Here is a 25,228-nt window from a genome sequence, read left to right as displayed (position 1 = left end):
GCCTCCCCAACCAGTCCCTTTGCTGCTCCGTGGGGTCCCCTGGGAGGACAGGCAGATAAGGGCAAGGAACAAAGACAGCCACTTAACAAAGAGCTTGGGCAAAGGCCATTGACCCCTGACACAGGCTGGACTTGCCTTCCACCAGCGGAAGAGGGCAGAGGAGACCGACGCCAGGAGAACACTTGACTCCTGGTGGTCAGTGAAGCAAAAGGGACCTGCTGCCACACTGGCCGTCTTCTCTCAGCTCCCCGGCGTTGGCAGCTTGGGGGGAGCTGTAACTCAAGAGCGGGTAACACGGCCCTCTGCCTCTTCGCTGCAGAATCTGGAAAGGTCTTGCCCACCAGGGGAGGCCATGCTTCACTTAGATGGACCGTTGAACTGGCTCAGCAATATGGCGGCGTCAGTTCCTCTTGTTTTAAAAAAATCATTTTTTCATTTTTTTTAAAAAAAGACAATTTGTGAGAAGCATGAAACGTTTTGCCATCTTTGTCTCACACCCGTCTCCTGCTGGCCTTTCTGGGATAATGTGTGTCCTGAGAGGAGGTTTCATCTCCACAGAACGCATGTATCCCGCAAAACCTTTCCTTGATTGCAACAGCTTCTTACTCTTTGTCCTTATCAACTGCACAGCCTCCCACTCCTGGAAATACCCCTTAAAGTTATGAGCCTGCTGTCTAGAGAAAGTCACTTAAAGGCTGCCAGGAGGTCTGCCTGCTTGTTTTAAATTTCTATCCATGCTTCTTGTCGCTTAGGCACAACTCAGAGCAGCCTTCAGAATTTTCAAATCACAATATCCCATGTGATAAAATGTTCAGTTAAAAATATAATAAACATTTCCTTCTCTTCTGGTCTTGGAGCCAAAAGCCACATTTTTCCTCTTATGCCTTCTCCATATTTTCCTGTATTTGTTAAATAGTAGGAATTTCAAAGTATGAAGACAGATTTAGTGGTCAGCAATTCTCAGCCTTTTTTTGACTGGATTACTTTTGCCTTCTGAGCAAAACATCCCGCCTGTATTTCTGTTAAAATTGGCCCAGGAATATTCCAGTAACCCCCTAGCCCCATGAACCTTATTCCATCAAATGTTCTGTTAGCCTGTGTGTATTTTTTCTTTTAACAATGTCGCCTTCTTCCTTCCCTCTCCCAGGAGCCTGGAGAAAGAGATCTCCTTTGATTTTGGACCTCATGGTGAATTTTCTTACCTCTACGGCCAGTGCTATGAACTCACCACTAATGAGTAGGTGCCTGTGTCCCTTGCTTGACTATTTGTTTCCTCTGGGGAGTGGCTCTCTTCTCTCTGCTCAGCCCTATGACATCTGGAGTGCTCTCTTTGAACTGTATGTCTTACAAGCCGTCACTCCAGAGGTGCCAAAAAGTAGGTGGGTGGCCTGCCCACCTGCCAGGGTTAGCCTGTAGAGCGGCAGGAGATGGAGATCTGGCCAAAAGGTTCTTTGCTTCTGTTCTTGACTGTAAGACTAGCATTATTAATGAAAAGGAAGCTGGTTTTTACTCCCCAAATCTGTAGCTTGGTAGTATGGCAAATTCCTGTATAACAAGGTGGCTAGCTTTTGGCAAGCTTGCTGGGGCAGCTCAGGGTGAGAAGAAAGGCACCCCCTTCAAAACTGAAGATGGAAGGCTCCAAAATTGGAGCCAGGGACTCAAAATTTAGGCAGATAAGGCTCCATCGGAATTCATTTTTTACTAGTTCTTGGGGAAGTGAGGTTCTCCACTCAGTCAGAAGAGAAGAGGTGCTGTTCTTTGATTTAGGTATAGAGTCGTACCTTGGAAGTCAAACGGAATCCATTCAGAAAGTCCGTTCGCCTTCCAAAATGTTCGGAAACCAAACCGTGGCTTCTGATTTGCTGCAGGAAGCTCCTGCAGCCAATCAGAAGCCACGGAAGCCAGTCAGACGTTTGGCTTCCAAAAATAGTTCGCAAATTGGAACAGTCACTCCTGGGTTTGCGACGTTTAGGAGCCAAAGCATTCGAGAACTAAGCTGTTTGAAAACCAAGGTACGACCCGTACAAATAACTGCTCTTGAATGTTCATTATAGCTTCTAAACTGGATCTTGTATTGAGGGTCAAAGTTTGGTTTAGGTTCTTCCCATGTCTCCCAACATTTTGAATGCCTGGAATTTGGGTGCCTCTTGGCCATGATGTTGGTGATTGGGCAGGATAGCTTTGCGATGTGAATGTTCTTAAGAGGCTTGCAATTCTTTGGACCAAGGTTGGGGAATGTGTCACCTTCCAGATGGACTTCAACTCCCATTGGGCCCAGCCAGCATTGCCAGTAGTTGGGAAAGATGGGAGTTATGGCCCAGCCCTTTAAGGCCCTGCTCCTAGCTGGGCTTCCTTTGTGCCATGGGCTGTACAGTAGGAGATGCCTTGTAGAGAGGGAACTAGGGGACAAGCAGGACTCCTTGTAAGAAGAGTTATCATAGGCATCAGTGTTCCACCTCACCATGATGATTAAGCAGGAGAGTGTTGCCTTCTAAAGCTTAGGTCATAGTAAGCCAGCTAGTGCGGTATTTGCCAGCCTGATGCTGCTGAGATATTTTGAACTACAATTCCTAACAGCCTCAGCCAGCACAGCCACACACCTGTAATCACCTGATGTCACCATGATGTTTCCCTTTGGAGACCTGCTTGACATCGAACAGACCTGCAAAGAAAAAATGTTTCTTGGCCTGCACAGTTTGATTTTTTTCAGTCAGAAACTTGCAACTGTAGACAATCCCAGCTGGCTTGCATTTGATAGCACATTTTGATTCCATGCCGAATGCAATCACCACTTGGAAGCTCTAATCAGGGACTCCTGAGTATAGCAGATCACAGCGGGGCTGGCATTTGGGGCCAAATTTAAAAGGGGCCAAACACAGGCACTGCTTGCAGAAGAACCATTGAGAGTGCACCAAAAAGCTGCTGGTTTTCCTGTGTAGTGACACCATCACCCACCCTAGACCTGGTGGCATATGGGTTAGAGGGAAAGGGCCATGTGGTTCAAATTAGGAAACCTGGGGGGCCTGATTTGATTTGGCTGGCAAGTTGGAGGTTGTTCTTTACTTGATAGACCAATAAGACTTCTATTCTGGATGCTCAGTATTTTTCCTTGTAAGCAGATCATTTTTAAAAGGTTGCACATAGTTGTATTCTGTGTGTTTCCATGGGAAGCTCATCTCGTACATTCTTAAATCTCTGGTGTTGATAGCAAAATAATATTGGAAGCAAGGGATAGATCAGGGGCCTAGTCTTCTTCCTGCTATGCTTTCCCATTCCATCTAACCCCGAGCAGTATCCTTTCCAAATATATTTTGCCTTGGGTGCCATCGTTTTAGAAGCCAGGTCTAATGGTCTAATTATCGGCACTTCAAAGCATATGGCTCAGGGATCTCATGGATTTCTTTTATGCTCTTTTCCTCCTCAGATATATTTATCGCCTCTGTCCCTTTAGCAGAGTGTCTCAGAAACCCAAACATGGCGGCTCGGAGACCAGCCTTGGGTAAGAGCATGGGTTGGCAAACTAAGGCCCAGGGGCCAGATCTGGCCCAATCACCTTCTAAATCCAGCCCGTGGGTGGTCTGGGAATCAGCATGTTTTTACATGAGTAGAATGTGTCCTTTTATTTAAAATGCATCTCTGGGTTATTTGTGGGGCCTGCCTGGTGTTTTTACATGAGTAGAATGTGTCCTTTTATTTAAAATGCATCTCTGGGTTATTTGTGGGGCATAGGAATTCGTTCACACACCCCCCCCCCAAAATATATATATAGTCTGGCTCCCCCACAAGGTCTGAGGGACAGTGGACCGGCCCCCTGCTGAAAAAGTTTGCTGACCGCTTGGTAAGAGACTCCAGTGCTCCAGGATTCAACATGTTTCACAACAGTTTGAGGTCACTAGCCTCCCAAGCTAAACAGGGAGATGTTGCAGTTTTTTAGTGACTAAGCAGAGGCTGAGCTACAGATCAGGAAGTGTATAGTTTGAACTTTGGCTTTGCTCTTCAACATGCTAGGAGGCCTTATTCTAGTCAAACTCTCAGCCTTAGGACACCTCGTAACAATCCTCATCTTGGGGGTGATGATACTGACCTACCTTATAGGGCTGTAAGGATTAGGATTACAACCATGATGATGTACATCAGTCACTTCTGAAACACACACCTCTTTGTCCTGGCTTTTGACACGTGAGGTGCATATTTTTAGGACCCACCTTATTTCTGTAACTGTAAGTTGTTTTTATGTGGTGACCCGCCCTTAGACCTTAAGGTGGAGGGCAGGTAATATATAAGCAATAAAATAATAATGATCACTACTATCAGTATGAATAATAAAGCCCTTCCCCTTAGCATCAGTCAGTGTAAGAATACCTACTCAATTAGAAACGGGGAAGAAAACTTCATGTGTGTGGTGTGCTGTTTTAAAAACACCTTGATGCCTATTTTAACTTCCTGAAAATGTTCAGCTGTGCTGATAGGACCTCACTTGGTGGCTAGATCCTTGCCCCCGAGACCAGCCAACCCTGAAGCAGATTCATCCTGTGTAGAAGTGGCTCCATCTGGTTCTAAATGTTCCCTAAGGTTAGGATTAGCAGGGGCTACTTTGGGTGCTCTGAGTTGTTGCTTCCTTTCCAGCACGTGGGGCTCCTGGAGCGGTCCAGAGGATAACAAATTTGGTGTCATGAAGTACGAACACGGGACAGGCTGCTGGCAAGGCCCCAACCGATCCACCACAGTAAGTGATTCACGTAGTCCTGAGAGACCAGCAAGCTTGGTCGGGTGACCAGCAAGATACAGCTGTCTTTTCAAGGCCCAGTAGCAGCAAAGTGGCCTGTCACCCAGCTGACAGTATGCCTCCCTGTCTGCAGGCTGTGTGAAGCTTTTTGGTTTCCAGCACACCCAAGTTCTGGCTCAACTGGAACGGAAAACCCCAAACCTTTATTTTCTACTCCAAAACGTGGTCATTAATGTGGACTCCCTGATCCCAGTTAGTGAAGGAAACCTAGTTGAGAGTGGGAAGAGGGCAGTCCAACAGAAGAGGTGCACTTTTTAAGAAGTAAGTAGGAAGCAGAGTTGGCTACCTGTTGGAACATCTGAAAATTTGGGGCTGGGCTGCCAGTTTTAGCAGACCAGCCTGAGGGGATGGGGCAGTGACCGTGGTTAAGTCATTCATTCACTCCTTGCCTCAGTGATGTCCTAGGATTTCCCTCTGTATCTTTTAAAATAAATTTTATTAGAGTTTATAAATACAAAACTTAATCTCAAATATATTTTTTGTTCAACATTAAGTAATATAAAAACATGGCGGAAAAGAAAAAGTAAGAGAGATAAGAAAAAAGATAGGAAAAAGCTTTCAAGAGAAAATAGAAAAGATACAGTTCAGAAATTAAATAACTTCTGATTCTTCAGCTCTCTGCTGTATATAAACAACAAATCACTTCATCTACTCCAACATAATAGGATTTCCCTTGGGAAGATTTAATGGATGGGGGATTTTTGTGCGAGTTCAGGATTAGGCTGGTCTGCCTTGCTTGGATCAGAGTAGGAATTCTCCCATCCCACATTGAACAGGCCCAGTGATTTGTCTCAGCTGGCAGAAACTTGAGTTGGCTATCATGGTTGGCTGACACTGCTGCTAGTACGTTGTAAAGCTGGTGTGGGGAACCTTTGGCCCTCCAGGTGTTGCTGAACTACAACTCATCCATGTCTGAAAGCATGGTCAATAGCCAGGGATGATGGGAGTTGTAGTTCGGCAGCATCCCCAAGGAGTGACCAGAGAGGTTCCCCATGCCTGTTGCAAAGAAATGACAGTGAGTAAGGGAGGGTTTATGCCACAGGCAGCGGTAAGAGCGATGGGCTCCTGCACAGCAGCTGCAGTCCTAAGCCACAGACTCCATAGTGGGTAGCCAATGTCCTGTTTTCTCTCCTTCCAAGGTGAAACTTACATGTGGCAAGGAGACAGTGGTCACATCGACGACAGAGCCCAGCCGCTGCGAGTACTTGATGGAGTTTATCACCCCAGCAGCCTGCCAGGAGCCAAAAGACCTCGGTCACGATGAACTCTGAGGCTGGCAGGTGAATTCCTTTGTCAAGTCTCAAGATGACACAGTAGCCATGGGCGCTGACAAACGGGGAAGGAAAGCCATGTTCTAAGTTGTACAGACAAAAACTTTTAGTTTGGCAGCAGTTACACATTGGAACCCCCTGCCTGTTGACACCGGGCAGGTGTCCTGTAATCCCTTACTTTTGCTTTTAATTATTACCAAAACATTTTTAAATTGTGCTTGCTGTTTTCATTGATGATTTTAATATTTCTTGTAAACTACTTAGGTTTTTTAATACAATCAAGTGGTGTATAAATTTTGTGTACGTAAAGAAAGTAAATAAAAGCACCGCTGGGAAAGGGGGGCAGAGTTTTTTGAGAAGGTTCCTCCACCCTTTACACCACTTGGCAACTACTCAGGTCGCTTGCCTCTCTTGCCCCCTTCTCCTTAATCGGAACTTATTTTTGTAATGTATTGAAGGAAGACCAGTGTCTCTGTCAGTTCTGTTCCCTTGGCTGATTTGTCCTGTCTGCGATTTCCCTCCTGCAGATTTGCAAAAGAGCTGTTGCCAGTGGGACCAGGTTCTAATCGACATGATTCAAAGAAGCACTGCAAAATTTACTTCTCTTCCCCCCTGGAGCTCCCCCACATGAACCCCCGACATCCTTTCTCCACTGTTCGCGCTGCTCTTCCTCAGTGGACTCTGGAGCTTTTGAATAATTATGTTTACCCTGTGAAACACTGGGGATTGAGTGTGCCCCCCTTTTTTTCCTTCCAGGGCACCATCTGCCCAGATCATGCACAACACACAGGACTGCTCAGCTGCTTGGGCCATTTTCTTGCTGGGGAAAAGGCTTCCTCCGCCTCTTAATGGTTGCTTCTTTGTGGAGGGAAGAGCGCTTACTTTTCAGCCATGCAGAGACTTCAGGCCTTTTCCCCTGAAGCTTTCTCTCCTGCCAGCATTTTCTGTTCTGAGCCAGATTTCCACTCTGTCTGAGACTTTGCACAGCTGAAGGAAGAAGACTGGGAAAAGAACCTGCTCCTTAGCTTGCCCCCTGCGCTGCCAATCACAGCCTGGTTGTTGTTGTTTTAATCTGCTGTCTGATGTTGAACTCTTATTAAAAAAACACACCACCACATTCCCTTCCAATAAACGTCTCTGCTCTTTTCTGTCTGTGGCCTCAAAGGTGAGATTCGGAGAGTTGTTTGGAAGGGGTTGTATGAAAGGGGGATGGCATAACATGGCCAGTTTTATGTCTGCCTTCCGTTCATGCAGCTGTTATCAGTGGCCTCCGCATGTGTCATTTCTCCAGGAGGGGCTGGCAGAAACTTCGACAGGATGCATTAGACCCAACAGGCCCTCCTCTTCCTTCCTCCTCCCCCCTCCACCTTTGGGGAACTGGGCCTCCCAGGGCTACTACGCTCCTCTTGATAAAGGTTTTGGGGGAGGGCAGCGCGGGTGCCTTTCACCTGCTCCCCTTGATTGCTGTCAAAGCCGGAGCATTTCCATAACAAAAAGGGAGGCGACTTCCCTCCCAGCCACCATTGTTTCCCATCTGAGCTCCTATCCCAAAAGGCGCCTGGTGCTGGGAAGAGGGGGTTGGGGGGTAGGTCTGACAAAAGGCCCCTCTGGTGACTGGGGACATGTTTACTGTATGGGTTCAGCCTCCCCTGGGCAAAGAAGCAGGGAAGCATGTGCAGTTGGTTATCTATGGGGGAGGGGCACACCATCTCACCCCCCCCCAATCTTTCCAGAGGGGAAGGAGGTGTTTCTCCCACACCCATGGGGTGACGTAGGCGGTTTCTGCTGGCGAAACAAGACATTAAATGGAAGCATCTGTTCTCAAACCAGATCTCAACTGGTGTGTGTGTATGCGCTCCCCTCAGTTCCCTTCCTTTGGTTCAAATCCTCTGATCGCTGAAGGATGGATGGGCGAGACTCTTGTGCCCCACATCCCACAAGCACCATTCCCCCCACCCCCACCCGCCGAAACACACTTCAAGTAAACTTGACTCTCATGCACAGGGCAAAACTTGAGTTAGCACCTCTTCTACCAACCCCATTCATTTGCTTCTATGCTTGGTTGCCATAGTGTGACCTCTTTTTTATTTATGCTAATAAAATGTCCCTCCATAAGGGGTGTTTTCATTGTTCCTGCAAGAGTGACTTAAATATGCAGAGTGTATCTGTTAGTGGGGACAGACCATCCACTGCAACAGCTCTCAGGTGTCAGTGTTCAGTCCCCGTCCCCCCACATAAGTGCATTGTGACCACTATAGAAGTAAGTAAAAGACAGAGTTTGGGCAAACCGCTGAGAACTGAGATTAAAATGTGCTTGTCTCGACAAAGGATCAGGCTTTGTTCCTTTGCTGTATGTTAACTGCTTCCTGTTTACTTTTTCTCATAGAACTCAAATGGGATCCACTGCAGGTAGACCCCCACCAACTGCAGAGCCCGTCTCAGTGTTGTTTCTTTTCAGTTGTATGACAAACCACAGGTACCACCTAGTTACTACTGCTGACTCCCCCAGTACGTATGAGTAACCCAGAGTAAGTGGAGCATCTGCTTCAGTAAATGTACAAGCCTGTATATTGTGTGTGTCTATCCCAACAGTTAACAGCCATGAGAACATGCATGGCTGCGTCCTTTGATTGCATGAGCCAGCCGAGATATACAGTGATACCTTGGGTTACAGATGCTTCGGGTTACAGACTCCGCTAACCCAGAAATAGTACCTTGGGTGAAGAACTTTGCTTCAGGATGAGAACAGAAATCGTGTGGTGGTGGTGTGGCGGCAGCAGGAGGCCCCATTAGCTAAAGTGGTGCTTCAGGTTAAGAACAGTTTCAGGTTAAGAACGGACTCCAGAACGAATTAAGTTCTTAACCCAAGGTACCACTGTACTTTCTCCTCCCTGGCTAACACAAAATTTACAAGCCTTCTGGGACTTTCCCATCATGTTGTGCAAGCCAGCCTTCAATCCAAAACAGACTTTTTGCGCTATGTTCATATTATATGTGTAAAAGGTAAGGTAAAGGACCCCTGCATGGTTAAGCCTAGTCAAAGGCAACTGTGGGGTGTGGCGTATGAATATGAACACTGGGCTCTGTCCCAGTACATCAAAACACTTCTGATTTTGGGGGGTGTTTCTGTGGTTAAAGTGCTTCTCATCCCTAATTCTCATCTGGAAAAGTTGCTTCGCTTCTGAAGCAACTGTGGGCATTTGCTCTGATGTAGATATGTAAATTAAACACACTGCCAAAATATTTGTTGGCAAGAGGAGAGAGGTGTTTGCTTGCAAAGGGCACGGGACTTTTTTCCTATTCAGAACGACATGAAACAGTTTCTATGGATAATGTGTGCTTTGTTGGTGCCTTCTGGAAGGGAGGACAACTTTTATCATGCCCTGTCCTGCCTTGCTAGAATTCTCTATCACATAAACAGACAAGCGGACTCTCATAAGATTCTGAACTTTTTATTTTCTGGCATGAAAAGTACAAATAATTAAACAATTCCATGTAAAAGATTCATACAGCCGCCGTGCCTGAAATCCCAGTAATAAATATTCTAAACTAAATGCAAAGTGTCATTTTTTTCTTTTTTTTAACAGCAGTTTTTTAAACCCTTCCCACATCAACACTCTCTCATGATTTTTTTTTAAATATTGTTTTTAAAAACTGTCCCAATACACATGTGAAGCTTAAAGAGGCTCTGGGGGCCAGGTACTCCAGGCCTGTTATCTTTTCCCCTGAGCCCCACCATGCCCCATGACTAAATACATTGGTGGGGAGGGTGGAGGGCATGTAAAAAGGTTATTAGGATCTCGCCATTACAACAGACAGACAATTTTTTAAACCCTCTGCTCCCTTCAATGTTGCACCCTGACCCATCATTTGGAAGCAAATTTGCCTAGCAAACATAAGGAAATGCCACGAGCCCCGCTCGCTCGCTTGCTCTCTGGTGTCTGCCTTCGTTGGCATGCAGAATTCTCTCTATCCCTCCCCACCCCTGCTCCAACCCCCGTTTCAATCCACTTCGCTTTTTTTTTTTTTTAGTAAACTCAAACTGGCACTTATTGCTACTTGAAAAAATATAGTCGAGAAGAGGCTTGATTGCTGTGACCATTTTAGAAGCAACAGATCACAAAGAGAATTTCGTTTTGCCACTAAATGCCCTCGTCGAGATGCAGGGAAGGGAGTCAGATGCAGGGGTGTGGTTGCGGGAGAAGAAATTAATCAGGATCTGAGCTGGCTAGCCAAAGGAAAAGTGTCTTGACCAAATTAGCTGGAACTGGAGGCAAAGCTCCCTAAAGGAGCTGTGCTTTCCAATTTGCAGCTTAGCTCAGTGGCTCTGTTTCAGAACAGTTCTTTAAGCACACAAGTTATTTCGGTGGCTGCATGGTCTGCAAAGGGAGCCAGGCTCTAGGCTGTGTTGTGGGTAGCAAAAGAATTTTAGTGGGTTTCCATTTCCCACCCACCAAGAGAACTTTGTAGGGGTGGAGTTTTTCTACCTTTTCCACTCCCACTATCATGCACACAGGTAGTTTATGCTTCTCCCTGCATATATTGAGTGGTATTGAGAAGACAGGACTTGTTACAGCTACAGGGCTGTGCTATTTTTCCTGCTCTACGCTCCAAGGCATGGGTAGGCAAACTAAGGGCTGGATCCGGCCCAATCGCCTTCTAAATCCGGCCCGCAGATTTATCAGCTTGTTTTTACATGAGTAGAATGTGTCCTTTTATTGGGGGGGGGCACTAGGGGGCGCATCAGAAGATGGCTGACAATAACATTTCTCCGACCCACACGAGGTAATTTGGAGGCTGTGATGGGAGTAAATAGCCTCCCCACCCCCCCAGGATTGTGGGGTGGGACTGCCCTTGCCTGCTGTGCCCTATACCACCCCCGGATTTGTGGGGATGGGGGCACTAGGCACAATGCCCTCCTGTGGGATTTCGGCGCTCCTGGACGCCGTCTCTGATCCGCGCCACTAGCTGCAAGAACTTCAAAAGAAACAATTTGGATGAAGCAAATGCACATATTTCAAGGAAGAAGGGGGAGTAAAGACTGCTAACAGAAGAGATCTCTGATAAAACAAGAAGAGTCGAAGGAGCAAGTATAAATCACGAGAAGATACGCCAAGACTCGGTATGGCAAAGGGACTGATGGGGGAGGGGGGAAAAAACCTTACTTTCTTTCTTATATGTGATTAAACAAGAACCCCCACACACAAGTCAGAAATGTCGTTTTAAGGACTTAAGCTGTGGATTTAAGGCTGTGTGGAGATAAACTTTCGAACCAAAGCATGTTTTGAGAAGAGCGTGGAATGTATAAGGGCTTTGGTATGACGCAGTTTAAAGTGCTGTCGCCATATTGGGAAGTTCTGTCAGAGGACTTAAGTCTGAGAGGAGAAATAGAGAAATAGAGCTGTTTTTATATTGTGGGTGAAACTCCTCAGTAGGACTTAAGAACGACAGTTCTGTAATTAATGATGGAAAGAGCGCTGTTATCTATGAAGGCGATGATATATGGAAACCATCTCGATTCGAGGATTGGAAGAACGGAAAAATTCACACTGGATTATTATTGGTGTTTATCGGCTTAAGGAGACTATCAGAAGAGATCATAAAGAAAAAAGAGAAAATATATGAACAAGAGGTGATGTGGAAACAGCAAGTTAAGACTGGATAGAATCGTGAACTTTGTTTGGACTGATTTGGACATTAATGCAGTAGCAAGAAGATGATCAGAATCCCCCTTCAGATCTTGAAATATGGGTCCCCTCAACAAAATTTAAAATTTGGCTTTGTAATTCGGAATTTATGTGATTTGATTTGATTTGATTTGATTGGCCGGTTAATAATTTTTTTTTTTTTTTAAAGAATGTGTCCTTTTATTTAAAATGCATCTCTGGCTTATTTGTGGGGCATAGGAATTTGTTCATTATTTTTTTTCAAAATATAGTCAGGCCCCCCACAAGGCCTGAGGGACAGTGGCCTGGCCCCCTGCTGAAAAAGTTTGCTGACCCCTGCTCCAAGGCAGCACTCCTTTTGTCTGGAGGTGGGTCTGAATGCTGCCAAACAAGTTTCAGAGAGGAGTCATGTACAATTCGGAGCAGGGGTCCACTTTGGAATCCACAATCCAGCGAATTTTGTGGCTTGCTAGTGTAAAGAGTTTGCAACATGACCTCTTTTCTAAGATTATTAAAGGCTAATCCCAGTGATAGAAGAGAACAGCCCAGGAACAGACCCTCCCACCCAGGAGTTCTTCAGCTACTGCAGTGGTTTTCTAAGGAGGCCACATGGCAGGGCACAAATCAAAGTAACTAAGCCACCTGATGGGGGGGGGGGGCGTCTAGCCTTCATCTAATCCGGGGTTTCCCAAACTTGGGTCACCAGCTGTTGTTGGACTACAACTCCCATCATCCCTAGCTAGCAGGACCAGTGGTGGTCAGGGATAATGGGAATTGTAGTCCAAAAATATCTGGAGACCCAAGTTTCGGGAAACCCCCAAGATGAATTTTGAGGAACAGCCCTCTCAAGGCCTGTGTTGCTGTGTTGAAGAAAAGGCCACCCTGGCCCCTCTTGGATTTGAAGTAGCTTCATTCAGTAGCCAAGAATGCAAGTTTTTTTTTTTAAGTTCAGTGGGCTTTTTTGAAAAGAAAATGCCTCAAAAGAGTAGCATGAGCTCAGTTTTTTTTTCATTTGTTCCATCAGCACGTAGATCTATAGCTCCCAGCAGTCCCAGTATCTGGAAAGCGCCAACTTGGCAAAAGCTGACCTAATGCCATCCTGATTATTTAAATTTTCAGAGAATTTATTTTCAAATGTGTTACTCGGCTCTAAGCTTTCTCATATATACCTTTTAGATTTTGTATACTTTGCCTGATTTCAGTTTCCTTTACTGGTGGCTCCCAAAGTCACTCGCTATATCATTACTAACCCAAGCAAGTAGCCTCTCCTTCCCTTTCTGCAGTGTTGCCAGGGGTTTGGTGAATCGCATTTGAAATTCTTCCTGAGTTGGGAGATTCCCGCTTCCCAGCCATCCAGCAGATTATTTGTCGTGACTAGAGATCTCCCCTTGTGCTTAAAGATCTCAGTGAATCAGAGCCAGAGTGGGTCAAAAACTTCCTTTGTGCCAGCCCATCTCAGCTGCCTGTGGTGCCTGCTCAAATATTTAAAATAAAAGAAGCAAACTGTCACTGAAATAACTTTTTTTAACATGTGGGAGGGATGCTGAGTGGCAGCATGTAAAGGGCAGAGGGTACAAAACACAAGAATAAATAGAGAAAATGACAAGCTACATGTTTTCCCCCTCCCACCCTCCCCTTTACTTTCTATTAGGATGAAGACTCAAATGTATTTTTCCCAACAAGACAAAAGTAGATGATGTAACATCGAACCCCACAAACAAACTTGCCTATAAAGTTTTTTTTTGTTCTAAATGCCACATTTGTAGGTTGTTGTTTTTTTTTAGAAAAAGAAAAAATTACCTCTGTGCACTTTGCCCTGTTGGAGAGCCTGTCGTTTAAGCTTATATTATTATTGTTGTTGTTGTTGTTTCAATTTTTGTTTGCTATTTAATAAATAAATTAGGAATAATCACTTCTCAGCAAATTAAAAAATATTTCCCTTTTAACTTGCAACTCTGATGAGAACATAAATATACACAAATGTACTTTTACAAGGCAGTAATAAATATTTAAGTTAACAATAAGTTAAAAACTACAAGAAGCTAAAATTCGCAAAAAGATACAAGAGTTAATGGTGCCAGTTTTTTTGTTCTTTTTTTCTCATTTTATCGCAAACAGAAGCTGCCACAGACTCTTACAAAACACAAGTGAACACATTTATTGTCAAAAAATCAAGAAATCCTAAACTAATTTCTAAATCATTAAACAATTAAAACTCGAACTAATGCTAAAATGTTTTAATTATCATTAAGTTCGTCTTTTAAATGTTGTTCATTTTATTTCCTTTTTTTTTTTTTGCTTGAGAGCAAAAGAAAATAAAAGTCCCTTGCTCCACAAGTGCCAACGATGACTTCGTTGTTTTCAGCAAACCAAAATAAATAAATAAATAAATTTTTAAAAAGAAGAACGGAAAATAGCCGATGTGCATTTTCAGGATGTGATTTGTGAACACAGATCCAAAGAGATGCCTCGGGAAAAGGCAGTAGCAGTTGCGTCCCCTTTTTAAAAGTTAAGTTTTTTTTTTTTAAAGAGAAACTTCCCTTCTCGTTCCCTTTGAAGTATGCGGAGGGGGAATAAAAAAAAAAAGCAACATGGACATGGATGTCAGTGTAGTACAACCCTTACAAACAGATTAATCCCACTTGAAGGCTCCATTCTGAAGGGAGACAACCATAAAATAAAATAAAATAAAAATTCTTTTTTATTTTTAAGCAGCAGCCCTACAGAGAGCAAGATTCAGACGTTTTTAAAAAAATCATCCTGGGCTCTTTTGGCTTTAATTTGAGAAACCGGGCAATGCCTCCACGGAAATGGCTAAAACTCCAAAGGTATTTGGCATTTGTGGCTGCCGGATGAGTGAAAAACTTAAGTAGATTTCTCTCCACCATCACCCCCCCCCAAAAAAAAACAATTTCTTGCTATTATACCAAATAAATAAAAAATAAGCTGGGCAGTGCTGTGGAGGAACTGTCCCAAGTGAATGTTTTTGGCCTGTCCCCATTCAACAAACATACACACTCGAAAGGGATGAAGGCTCCCTGTGGAGGACCATGGAGCAAGAGATGTCTTGGTCCGAAGGTGGAACACTCTCGCCTGTGCCAAGAACCTCATCTCTGCCCCTCTACCCACTCCATGATAGCACCTCCTATATCACAGGAAACTTACATACAGTAACAGAGATGACACCCTCAGGCGTGTTAATCCCGTTGTTAAAAAACAACAACGCGGGGGGGGGGGTGGAATTACAATGGGCAACGGTCAATGGGAAGAGATTTGGTATTTAGAACTGTCAGGGAAGCTTCCCCCAAGCCTTCGAATCGAGGCCTACGTGACAAAGGTGTGAGATATTGGAGCAGCAAGTTCCTTCCCTTCAAGGGTTGTGTTACGTACAGTGTAGTTTTAGCTTTCCGCGAAATAAACACGGCCTCGGACACACAAGGTCTATTTGGTTGAAGATGGTGGTGGATGGGGTTATTTCGCCCTTAGACTTGCCAACATGTTTAGGACATTTAATCGGACGGAGACTGAATCCAGGAGGGCCAGGTGGGATAGGTGGCTGGTTACACAGTCCCTGCAGGGTTTGATCAGGGAATAGCCTTAAGCATTGTTCCACCATCCCACTATCATGGTTAACAAGCAGGGGTGATGCTTATGCTAGGATGCCATTAGGTGCCATGATAGTAACTCAGTCACAGCTTAGATGGCAAAGCCGGAAGCAGAAGCTGTTTGAAAGGTCTGCGCTCCAGTGGGGTGAATCCTAGTTTCACCCTGGCTTCCCTTTTGAGCCAGAGAGCACATGCGTCCTTTTCCTTAAGCATGTGCAGAGGTGCTCACTCACATATGCATATGCTCACTCTGGCTACATCAAAAAAGCTCTTGCTGCCTGCAATTTTTGCAGACAACCCAAGAGCATTATAGGGTGCCTTGACCGAAGGAAGTTTTGAGGAGGTGTCTCAATGCTTAGCCTCAAAGGGCATCTTAGCTGAAACTTAGCTGTTGTGTTTCACCAAACTGGCACCCAAATCTCTGCTGGGGAACCTGGTTAAGTACCTTTTCCTTCCAAACATGGACAAAGGGTTCCCCCCAATCTCTCCCTCACGATGGATCAGATACCACAAGACATCGGGTGGAGGGGAAAACATGCCATCAGCTTAGAATCGGAGCGGAGATGTCATGCTGAAAGCTAGATGTCCAGCAGACAAGAAGCATGTCTTTGGCAAGGATCCAGAAAGGTGGGCTGAGGCGCTCACCCTCCTGCGAGATGAGCACAAAGCAATCATACTGGCCCATGCCGTGACCACTGGCCCATGCTGCCTCGGACCAAGAACCCAAGCAGGAGTGTGCATCTCAAAAGACTGGAAGGTTTATTGCTGCCAAGAGGAAAAGAGAAGCCCCCTGAGAGAAATCTTAAAGCATGGGAATTGCAAGGCCTTCCTACGGGTCAGATTGCTCCACAACTGCCTTGCAGCATGGTGGAAAGAGCTCCGATCCTTTCTCCTACAGCTCAGCGCACCAGAGACCTTCTGCTGAAAATCAGAAGACAACCTCGGCTGCTGCAGTCCACTGTGGCAAAGTGCAGTGTTGCTTTACAGAGGTGATTGGCTTTGTGGGGACATATTCTCTCTCGGGGATGGACCAGCCACAGCAGAGCAGGCACTAAATCTAGCAGAATGGCTGAGGGCGAAAGGGTGGTGCCGTTTCAGAGCTGCCAGGGCATGTGGCTAATTCGGAGTGAGGGCGAGTGGGAAACGGAACTGACTTGAGTGAGCCAAGAGAAAGAATGAACACGGAGTTATCAAATGCCCAGATGGACACTTGACTGTTGGGTCTTGCCAATGCCTCCACCTAGGAAGGCGGAGGAGGAACAGAAAACTGTGCCCCTTATTGAAAAGGAAGGCGTGGCACAGCCATCCCTTGTGGCATCACCATCACCCCCCCACCCCCACCCCCACCCCCGGTGGATAGCAACCACCAGGAATCAAGTTGGACTCATCTGCCCCACAAGCCGGGCCGTGCAGTTCCCTTGGCCAAGTGTGACTTGCGCTCAGCTGTTCTAGGGAGCCACATGGACAAAGCAGAGCAAAGACATTGCCAAAACAGCCCCGAGATCTCCATTGAACAGCGAAGGGGGTCAAAGAGGTGACCTATTTGGTTGCATTAAGCTGCCTGGAAAGGGCAAGTGGAAAATGTTCTGCCTCGCGTCCACTCAAATGGTAGGGGAAGGAGAAGAATTGGTGCCTCCCTAGTAAGTGCTCGCTGCTCCCTTTCTAGTCCTTCCTCAGAAAATGCCAAGACAGACAATCTCACACCCCCCCCCAGGCCCCAAGTCAGCCTGTCTCCACTTCTGTTGCATCTTCTGAAGTACAATGCCAGGCTCCTAGGGGGGAGCATTTGCAGATTCCCCAGCCTCCAGATGCATGACCTTCTTTGGACCAGTTTTCCCTACTCCCCGCCTATCCAACTTGTCCTTGGTCTCTTACATGAAACGGCTGGATCCATAATTAACATAAAGAGAACCCTTTAATTTTTAAGACTGTTGGAGATGTGGACTCTAGTTACAGTATATGGATGTGGGATACTACCAGAAGTCAGTGTCAAACAAGAGACGCCCCTCAAAATAAGAGGCTCCCTGCCTTTCCTTCATGATCCTTCTTCTGATTGCCCCTGCACTTAGCCCATCATTATAGCACTACACTGAATGGACTGCCCAGGAGCCTCCCAAATTGGATCAAGCTGCCTTGCCTTTGGGAAACTGAATGTTAATCTACTTTCCCGTAATTGATGTCCATTGCGTCGTACACGGACCTCTGCGGATCTAACTCTCTTCTTTCCAAGATGTTTTGCAGCATCATGCATAACAGCCTTGGCACGCCAGCAGTGGGCAGTGACATCTGAGACAGTTCAGGCTTTGCGTCCTCTGCAACAGCTAGAGGAGTTGCTTGCAACCGTGCCCCCATTGAGGACCATGTTGTCTCTTTGCTAAGGGTAGATATCAGGCATGCATTGAGAGGTGGGTGAATAGAGCCCCTCTTTCCCCACCCACCAGCAGCAGGGTTTTCCTGCAGAACCAAACCTATCTGCACAAATCAGCTTCCATGCTCTAGCAGCACTAACTGTTTTGGGGTGCTTCTTTTAAATTTCACTCGATGGCTTTTCCGATGAAAAAGCCAAAAGAAATCTTAGCGGGGAAACAACTCTGAAAATGGACGTGTGTAAAACTAATGCTGGTATTAAGCACACAGCCTAAACCATTGTTGTTTTTTAAAGAAATAAAGTGTTTCCTAGGCTTTTTGTCCCTTTGGCAGGGGCTGGGTGGGTTAGAGAGAAGTCTGGTGGGGAGGTTGCAAAAAGCCGTAAGGTGACTGCACCCCCTTCTGCCCTGTCCGCAGCCCCTATCAAGACACACAAAGACAAGAAAAGCATTAAAATAAAATAAAAAAGGCTAGGGGAAAAAAGAATCCTGAAAGCAATTTGCTGCTTCTTCTGCCCAGCTAAGGGAGGGACAGAACAATCCAAAACCTTTGGGATCTGAGACACTAAGTGCTGCTCCTGCACAAGACTCTCAAAGGCTTTCCAGGCAACTGGGGATGCGGGCAAGGGAGAGGGTGTGGCAGGAAAAAGACGATAGGTCAAGAAAAGCAGCTACCTTCCCAGCATGCTTCTGGTGTGGAGAAAGCACATGGGCCTTACTCACTGCTGTTTGGGGTACTTGTGAAACTGCTGCTATGCAACTGGCAGCAGCTGGCATCTGTTGGTACACCACCCTTTGGAAAAAGCCATGTCTTTTCTGTCCTGCTCCCAGCACCTGTCTATACGGCACTAACTGAACTTGGTTTCCTTTCTAATTCTCACGCTTTTAAAGCTTTTAAAAATGCCTTCAGTCACTGTGAGCCGCCACAGTTGTGCTGGTGGGCTCAGTTGCTTTCGCTGGCGTTTAAACCCTCCCTGCAACAAAGCCAGGCTCAACCCCAACTGCTGCACTGCCGTCGTTTTGCAAACCTGGGTGGAATTAGCAAAGGGAAGGAAAGGCTCAGCTTCCAGGAAGAAACCGTCCCAGCTCAGAACTATGGCTATCCCCCAACTCAATCAATCCCATAACAAAGCTGATGCCAAAATCCCAGTTCATTATATGGAGACTCTTGTGTGGCTCCAAGCTACCTGTATCTGTGAAATCTGATACAATACGGACATCCCCATCACTTGTCTGGAAAGGCCATTGGGAATGAATGACTGGTGTGTGTAGAGCAGTAGCACTTAGTGACTTGCTTTCCATTTCTCCCTTTGAATTTGTGTGTGTGTGTGTGTGTGTGTGTGTGTGTGAAGTTCAAGAATCCCAGTAAAAATTTCCAACAAGGTCTCTTTTCCTTTTTTATAAAAATAGATTTTTTTAAAATCTTTCTAAACGTTGCTGTTGTTTTCGTTTTGTTTCCCATTTCAGGCTTTTTAATGTATCATTTCCCCCTTTCATTCAGTCATTAGATTGATCTAACATTGAAAAAGAGAAAGGGAAAACTCACCCACCAGCCCATTCCCACTCCTGTACCCCCCCCCCTTTAATCAAAAACAACTTTCTAGCTTATCAGGATAGTCAACTAACAGAGTTTGGGGGTGGGGGGTTGGCTCCCTCCTCTCTCTCTCAGATGGCCCCATGCTTGGTCTTAACAAATTCTTCGCCTAAAAATTTATAAAGAAAGAATGAAAGAATGAAAGGCTTGATTTTGGGAGAGGAGGCAAAACAGCAGGTTTAAATTGTACCACCACCTGATTCAAGTCCATATTTCTGACCCAAAAAGAAACTTGACCCATCTAGTCCACACAACCTGATTAATCGACTAGGAATCTTGGACACTGTGCCAGGTCCCTGGCCTCTCTCGCTTGCTTATCTCCATGACCCACGCTCTTACTTTAATCCCAAATAATTCCAGGACGTAAGCAAATTATCAAACCTGATATGCAAAACAGAGCAGAAAAAAATATATATGGGGCCTTTGCTCTTCCCCCAGGGAATGAGGCTTCTCTGGGGAAAGGCAGGAAGGACCCCCGTTCAGGACATATGGGGTTGGGTTTATTTCCCAAATACAACATCATTCTAATTAAGGGCCAGGCAAGGTGGTAGGATTAACAAACAATATCGCTAACATTTTAGACCAAGGGATGAGATGAGAGCATTGTCCACCCACCACATTTGTACTTTTTTGTATTTTATTTTTTTTTGCATCCAAGAAGGACAAAAGTGGTGAGCTGGATTGTTGTAACTCCTCCCCCCTAGGCTAGCTCAGAAAAGCAGTCATGACAATTCTTGGATTTGCTGATCCGCAATATGGGGGGGGGGGGGGGAGAGAGTCGGGAGTGTTTCTATATCCCACCTTACAGGAGAGAGTGGTTTTCGTCCCCGTCCCCCCCACGGCCAGGAAACCTGCCCATCAAAAGGAACAACGTAAGGGGTCAGAATTCAAAGAGGGAAGGAAGGATGGAAGATTGGGGAAAGCTTCTGACTTGGGTAAAGTATATTAGAAAAGCCTAGGACAAGGGACCGGGGGGGGGGCGCAGTAGGGTCACAGAAACAGAGAGGTGTTCTATTCTGAGTGGATGTCTCCCCTGCACATTGCCAAGAGCAGGGATCGGTTTTCAAAAGGTGGCTGACATGTTGCCACGTCCGTGCTCCCTGCTGGGCTGTCGGGCACAGGGGAGGGGGAGCGGGAGAAGCCTCCTGCTTCCCAGAGAAGATCACGGTGTCTGGCGGTTTTTTGTTTTGTTTTAAATATTCTGCAACATTTGAGTCAATGAACATTTCCGTTCTCGTGGCGAGTCGGGGAAGAGGGCTGTTTTCCAGCATCCTTGCCGCTCACCCCACCCCACCCCTCCCGCCATCTCTCTCGCCCCGCTCGCTCGCTCATGCCTTGTGTTGCTTACTGGTCTTGAAGGAAACCTGGAGGATTCGGTCGCCCAGTCGGTAGCCATTGAGGCTGGCGATGGCCATGGCTGCTTCGTCGTAGTTGGTCATGGTGACAAAGCCAAAGCCCTTGCACTTGTTGGTGGTGAAGTCGCGGATCACTTTGACGTTGGTGACTGCTCCAAAAGGCCCAAAGAGCTGCCACAGGACACTCTCATCGGCCTCTGGGGAGAGGTTGTACACAAAGATGCACCAGCCGGCACTGGAGGCCCCTGTCAGGTTGACTCCCGCCAGGCTGGTCATGCTGTCGATCGTGATGGGAGAGAACCTGGAGATCAAGGAGAGAGGACTACTTTGGGTGTAAGGCTGGCATTCTACCAGCATGAGCTCACTGCAATATGGACAGGTTAGGAAAAGCGCTGCCTACTTCTCAGGGGAAAGGGAGAGGCACCGGCAGTTCACTCCTACAAGCCTTGGCTCCAAGGGGCAGGAGGGAAAGGGCACAGGCAGTTCCTACCAAAAGCCCTGGATCCTTCAGGTTGAATTTGATGTACAGTCGTACCTTGCTTGTCAAACTTAATCCGTTCCCGGAGTCCATTTGACTCCCGGAACAGTTCAAAAACCAAAGCATGGCTTCTGATTGGCTGCAGGAGCTTCCTGCACTCAATTGGAAGCTGCGGAAGCAACGTCGGACGTTCGGCTTCCGAAAAACATTCGCAAATTGGAACACTCACTTCTGGGTTTGCGGCGTTCGGGAGCCAAAACGTCCAAGTACCACGGCATTCGACAACCAAGGTACCTCTGTACAAGCCTACCTTTGTAATTTCCCCCACAGTTTTAGGTGAGGTGACATTTTAATTCATACTCTTTCAAGGGTATTTCTGCCTGTGCTAGATGTTCCCCCAGTTTGGTTCAGCCTGCAAGTGTGCCACGAGTCTCCCTGTTTGACCTTAAGGTTTCTTGGCTCTAATAACGAAGTAACCTCAAGGGTAAAATGGAAGGGCTCCTAACAAAGAAGACTGTGACTTTTCCTGTGCATGAATGAGTTCATCATGCAAGACCTGAAATTGGAATCCCATGCAGAATCTGGCACAATGAGAATCTCATTTTCCATTTAAAGAAAAACAAATTAAAAAAACCCCACACCAAGTTATAAACTTCATGGTAGCAAATAACATCTTAGAAATGATTCTAATGAAACAGGGAGGAATTCAATCTTGTGCTCTTCCAATTGTTCAGTCAGCTCAAGCATTTCAGCTTGCCAGACGAAATGACCCCCCCTCTCCACCCCTGAGCACTCTTTATGGGGGTTCTCCCAAGCCCCCCAAAGCCAATTCTGGCACAGGGAAGGGGGAGAGGAGGGAAAAGCCCATTGCACAAGGGATTCCAGTGATGGGACTCATTAGGTGCATCCTGCCCAGGATGTGGGGTAGAGCTTGCTGTGAGGAACAGGTATAGTACAAACTTCCCTATGTCTCTTTCTCTTCCCCCCGCCCAGCCAGCTATTGTTTTCTGACATGTTGCTGGTGACCACCTGTGCTCCAGTTATTTCCTTCCCTTTCCTTGTCCACCCCAGTTTTGGGGGAGAAGAAAGAAAGAAAATTGAAATGTTTGGATAACCTGGATCTGTGGGTTGATTCAGGTAAAAGGTAAAGGACTCCTGGACAGTTAAGTCCAGTCAAAGGCAACTATGGGGTTGCTGTGCTCATCTCGCTTTCAGGCCGAGGGAGCCGGCGTTTGTCCACAAACAGCTTTCCGGGTCGTGTGGCCAGCAGGACTAAATCGCTTCTGCTGCAAAGGGACATTGTGACGGAAACCAGAGTGCACGGAAATGCCATCTACCTTCCCGCTGCAGCAGTGCCTATTTATCTACTTGCACTGGCGTGCTTTCGAACTGCTAGGTTGGCAAGAGCTGGGACAGAGCAATGGGAGCTCACCCCATTGCAGAGATTGGAACCGCCAGCCTTCTGATCGGCAAGCCCAAGAGGCTCCGTGGTTTAGACCACAGCGCCACCTGCGTCCCTCTGGGTTGTTTCACACCACAACTCTGTATATGGATGTGTAATTTTTGTTATTGATCCAGAACACACTGTTATTCGTTGCTGAATGGCTCACCAATACTACCTGCCTGCTGCAACTAAGCTTTCCTAATACAGGTTGAAGTGAATGTATCGGAGTGGTTCTGTGCAGAGAATATCTTCAACCTCCAGCCTGCTGCAGTAGAGCAGTCGTGTAAGTGTCTGCTAATTTACTTGACTTCAGCGGCAATCATTCTATGCTCATTTACTTGGAAGGAAGCCCCATTGACTTAAGTGGGATTTACGTCAGAATAAACACATGCACACGATTGTGCTATTGCATAGAAAATTCTCTGTGAACAACAACGCTCCCCTCTAATCTTGTTGGGAACAGGAGGCGTGAAGGAAGGCAGTTCTGCAGAAGAGTCAAGCTTCTTCTTGCTGAATCTGAGGAAACAGCTGGGCATTGCCAGGAATCTCCAGGGCAGACTGGACCACTCATGAAGGATGCTGGCATAGCAACCACTTAAAACGACACAGGCTCAATTTGGGGCCTAGGAATTTTGGACCTAAGAAGGAATGAGCTTGCTCAATGCCTGCATGTGGAACTACAGAGAGCTCCATTTAAGCTGCTCTGAGCTTTTGAAGGAAGATTGGGACGTGAAATATAAACAGTAATTGTTGTAACATGTTTGACAGCCTTCTAGCTCTCAGATGTATCTGTCTTTGGTATAAAGTTTGTCCGCCTTCCCAATTCACCTTTGGAGCAACTGTCTAATTTCTGTCCTTCAAGGAACGCAACTAAATGAAACCAAGAAGCACCCAACACAGTGACAACAGATAAACACAAGACCAAAAAAAAAAAAAATTATATAAAGAACAGCCAGTCATCTGAGCAAAACAGCAAACCCTTCTCTCGAACCAAACCCAAAACAGAACGAAAAGAGAGGCATGAAAGGTCTGTAGTGTGTCCCCCAAGACACACAAACCCAAATTCCACAGGCCTAAGGCAGAAGATGGAGGGATTCTATTGTTTTAACTTTTATAGTACTTTTAAATTCCCATGCTCGCTGAGGGAGGTGGGGGGAATAAGAAAAAAGAGGGGAAATGATTACAAATTAAAAAATTAGTATTGGGGAGGGGTGGGTATTGAACCAAGCAACCACAAATAAAGTTGTCTACGTTTTTTTCTCCTTTAAGGTTAAGAAAAACAGTCAGATACCTTAGGAGACTACCAATGTTATGTCTAATCATGACACCCACATTTGCTTTCTAAAAGGATGAGTGCGGCTGCACTGTTAAGGCCGAGGTGGGGTAGGGGCTCTCGCCTCTGGGGCTGAGTTGACAATCACCTTTTTAAAATCCAGCCTTGTGCTGTGGGCCAAGGTGGGGAGGGAGGGGGGGAGTGGCGAGGAGCGTAGGCTTTTGAAGGCTATTTACCTCTTGACGCCGTATGCCATGTTTAGCAAATTGTCGAGCCTGTGGGAGGAAGAGGAAGACGAGGAGAGGCCATTGTTAGTAGACGATCTCGTAACAAGAGGGTCCTGCGGTGCCATCTGGCTTGGCCATTAGTGCCGCAGCAAGGCAGCGCTTGCTTCCTGAGACTAAGCACAGGTTGCTGTTTGCACTTGGAGGCCCTGGAGGAATTTAAATGTCTTAGGTTTGGAAATATATATATATATCTATGTATATATATATCTATGCTGAACAGCAATGGGAAAGGATCTCCATCTATTTTGTTTGTTTATAATCTGTTTTTCACATACTGAGATGCATGGGTAATGGGCAGGCACTAATTAATTAAGGGCAACGGTGTCTGCATTTCAGAAATGATGATGATGATTATGGTAATAATCAATCATTTTTTAAAAGAGAGAGAGAGAGAGAACACCTAGAACAGAACATGGGAAACATATTTACAGTTACAACTTGCCACCCCCTCTTGTTAGGACTTACTTTCCTCTGCAGAGCTGTGTCCAAATTTCATGCAGCAACTCTGAATTTTCTTCAATTCATTTGCTTAAGAATCTGCATGATTACCATCATGCCATGGAATTTCGGCAGCTTGCCTTACTCTTTATTTTTTAAAGGCAAGAGTTTAGTCTTAATAGTTGCTAGCAAAGATCTGAAAACCTGCAGGTTGCCTGAGCTTCCAGTGGTCAAAGCTACCAGCATTAGTACTTTTCCTTATTGGCCTTCTTGCTTCTATTGTCCTTTAAAATGGTCCCTCATCCCATCAGCTACACATATCTGGATTTCCAGAATCTCATCTCTTCAAAGAATGCGATGCAGAAAGGCAAAATCTTGCTAAGAACTCCCCAAATGGTGCAATTGCATACAGTATACACATTTCAGAAGCACAATTTTTATATCTTAGTAATAGGACTTGGGAGTATTTTTTCTAGTGCAGATATTCAGGCCTTACTTATGAGGTGCATTTCTAATAAACTAGATTGCACATGCGGGAGAGAGCATTTAATGGGTGAAACATAACATCTCCCAGATCCATGTATGTGTTTATTAGCATGTATGTTGTGGCTCCATCATAAATGGAAGTTTAATGAGCCAAGACACAGAAAATATCTACGTCCGCA

At 45.9% G+C, this 25,228-nt stretch overlaps 2 protein-coding genes across 12 annotated transcripts in view; one reads left to right on the top strand and one right to left on the bottom strand.

Moving 5' to 3' along the window:
• The window catches only part of PRKCSH (PRKCSH beta subunit of glucosidase II), a 39,695-nt gene extending 26,192 nt beyond the window's left edge, over positions 1-13,503 (top strand). For 3 of the 6 annotated variants that reach the window (XM_081845252.1, XM_081845249.1, XM_081845250.1), the window contains exons 14-18: positions 1,148-1,237; positions 3,425-3,499; positions 4,627-4,726; positions 5,926-6,066; positions 6,585-9,611. In XM_081845252.1, the coding sequence (XP_081701378.1) occupies positions 1,148-1,237; positions 3,425-3,499; positions 4,627-4,726; positions 5,926-6,057 (397 nt within the window). In that variant the 3' untranslated portion in view covers positions 6,058-6,066; positions 6,585-9,611. Of the gene's footprint in view, positions 1-1,147; positions 1,238-3,424; positions 3,500-4,626; positions 4,727-5,925; positions 6,067-6,584; positions 9,612-13,374 lie in introns of those variants that run through there. The other 3 variants (XR_014152066.1, XR_014152067.1, XM_081845251.1) reach the window with 3 other exon arrangements.
• A 5,508-nt stretch (positions 13,504-19,011) lies between these two features.
• Positions 19,012-25,228, bottom strand: part of ELAVL3 (ELAV like RNA binding protein 3) — a 76,617-nt gene continuing 70,400 nt past the window's right edge. For 2 of the 6 annotated variants that reach the window (XM_081845433.1, XM_081845434.1), the window contains exons 6-8: positions 24,075-24,113; positions 20,637-20,965; positions 19,012-19,397 (exon numbers count right to left, since the gene is read on the bottom strand). In XM_081845433.1, coding sequence (XP_081701559.1) covers positions 19,360-19,397; positions 20,637-20,965; positions 24,075-24,113 — 406 coding nt within the window. In that variant the 3' untranslated portion in view covers positions 19,012-19,359. Of the gene's footprint in view, positions 20,966-24,074; positions 24,114-25,228 lie in introns of all 6 variants that reach the window. The other 4 variants (XM_081845435.1, XM_081845438.1, XM_081845436.1 and 1 more) reach the window with 4 other exon arrangements.

Source organism: Podarcis erhardii, assembly GCF_964252035.2.
Source record: "Podarcis erhardii genome assembly, chromosome: 17".
Lineage (NCBI taxonomy): Eukaryota > Metazoa > Chordata > Lepidosauria > Squamata > Lacertidae > Podarcis > Podarcis erhardii.
The sequence above is the reverse complement of the archived record's forward strand: the minus strand, read 5'-3'. Positions and strand labels throughout refer to the sequence as shown.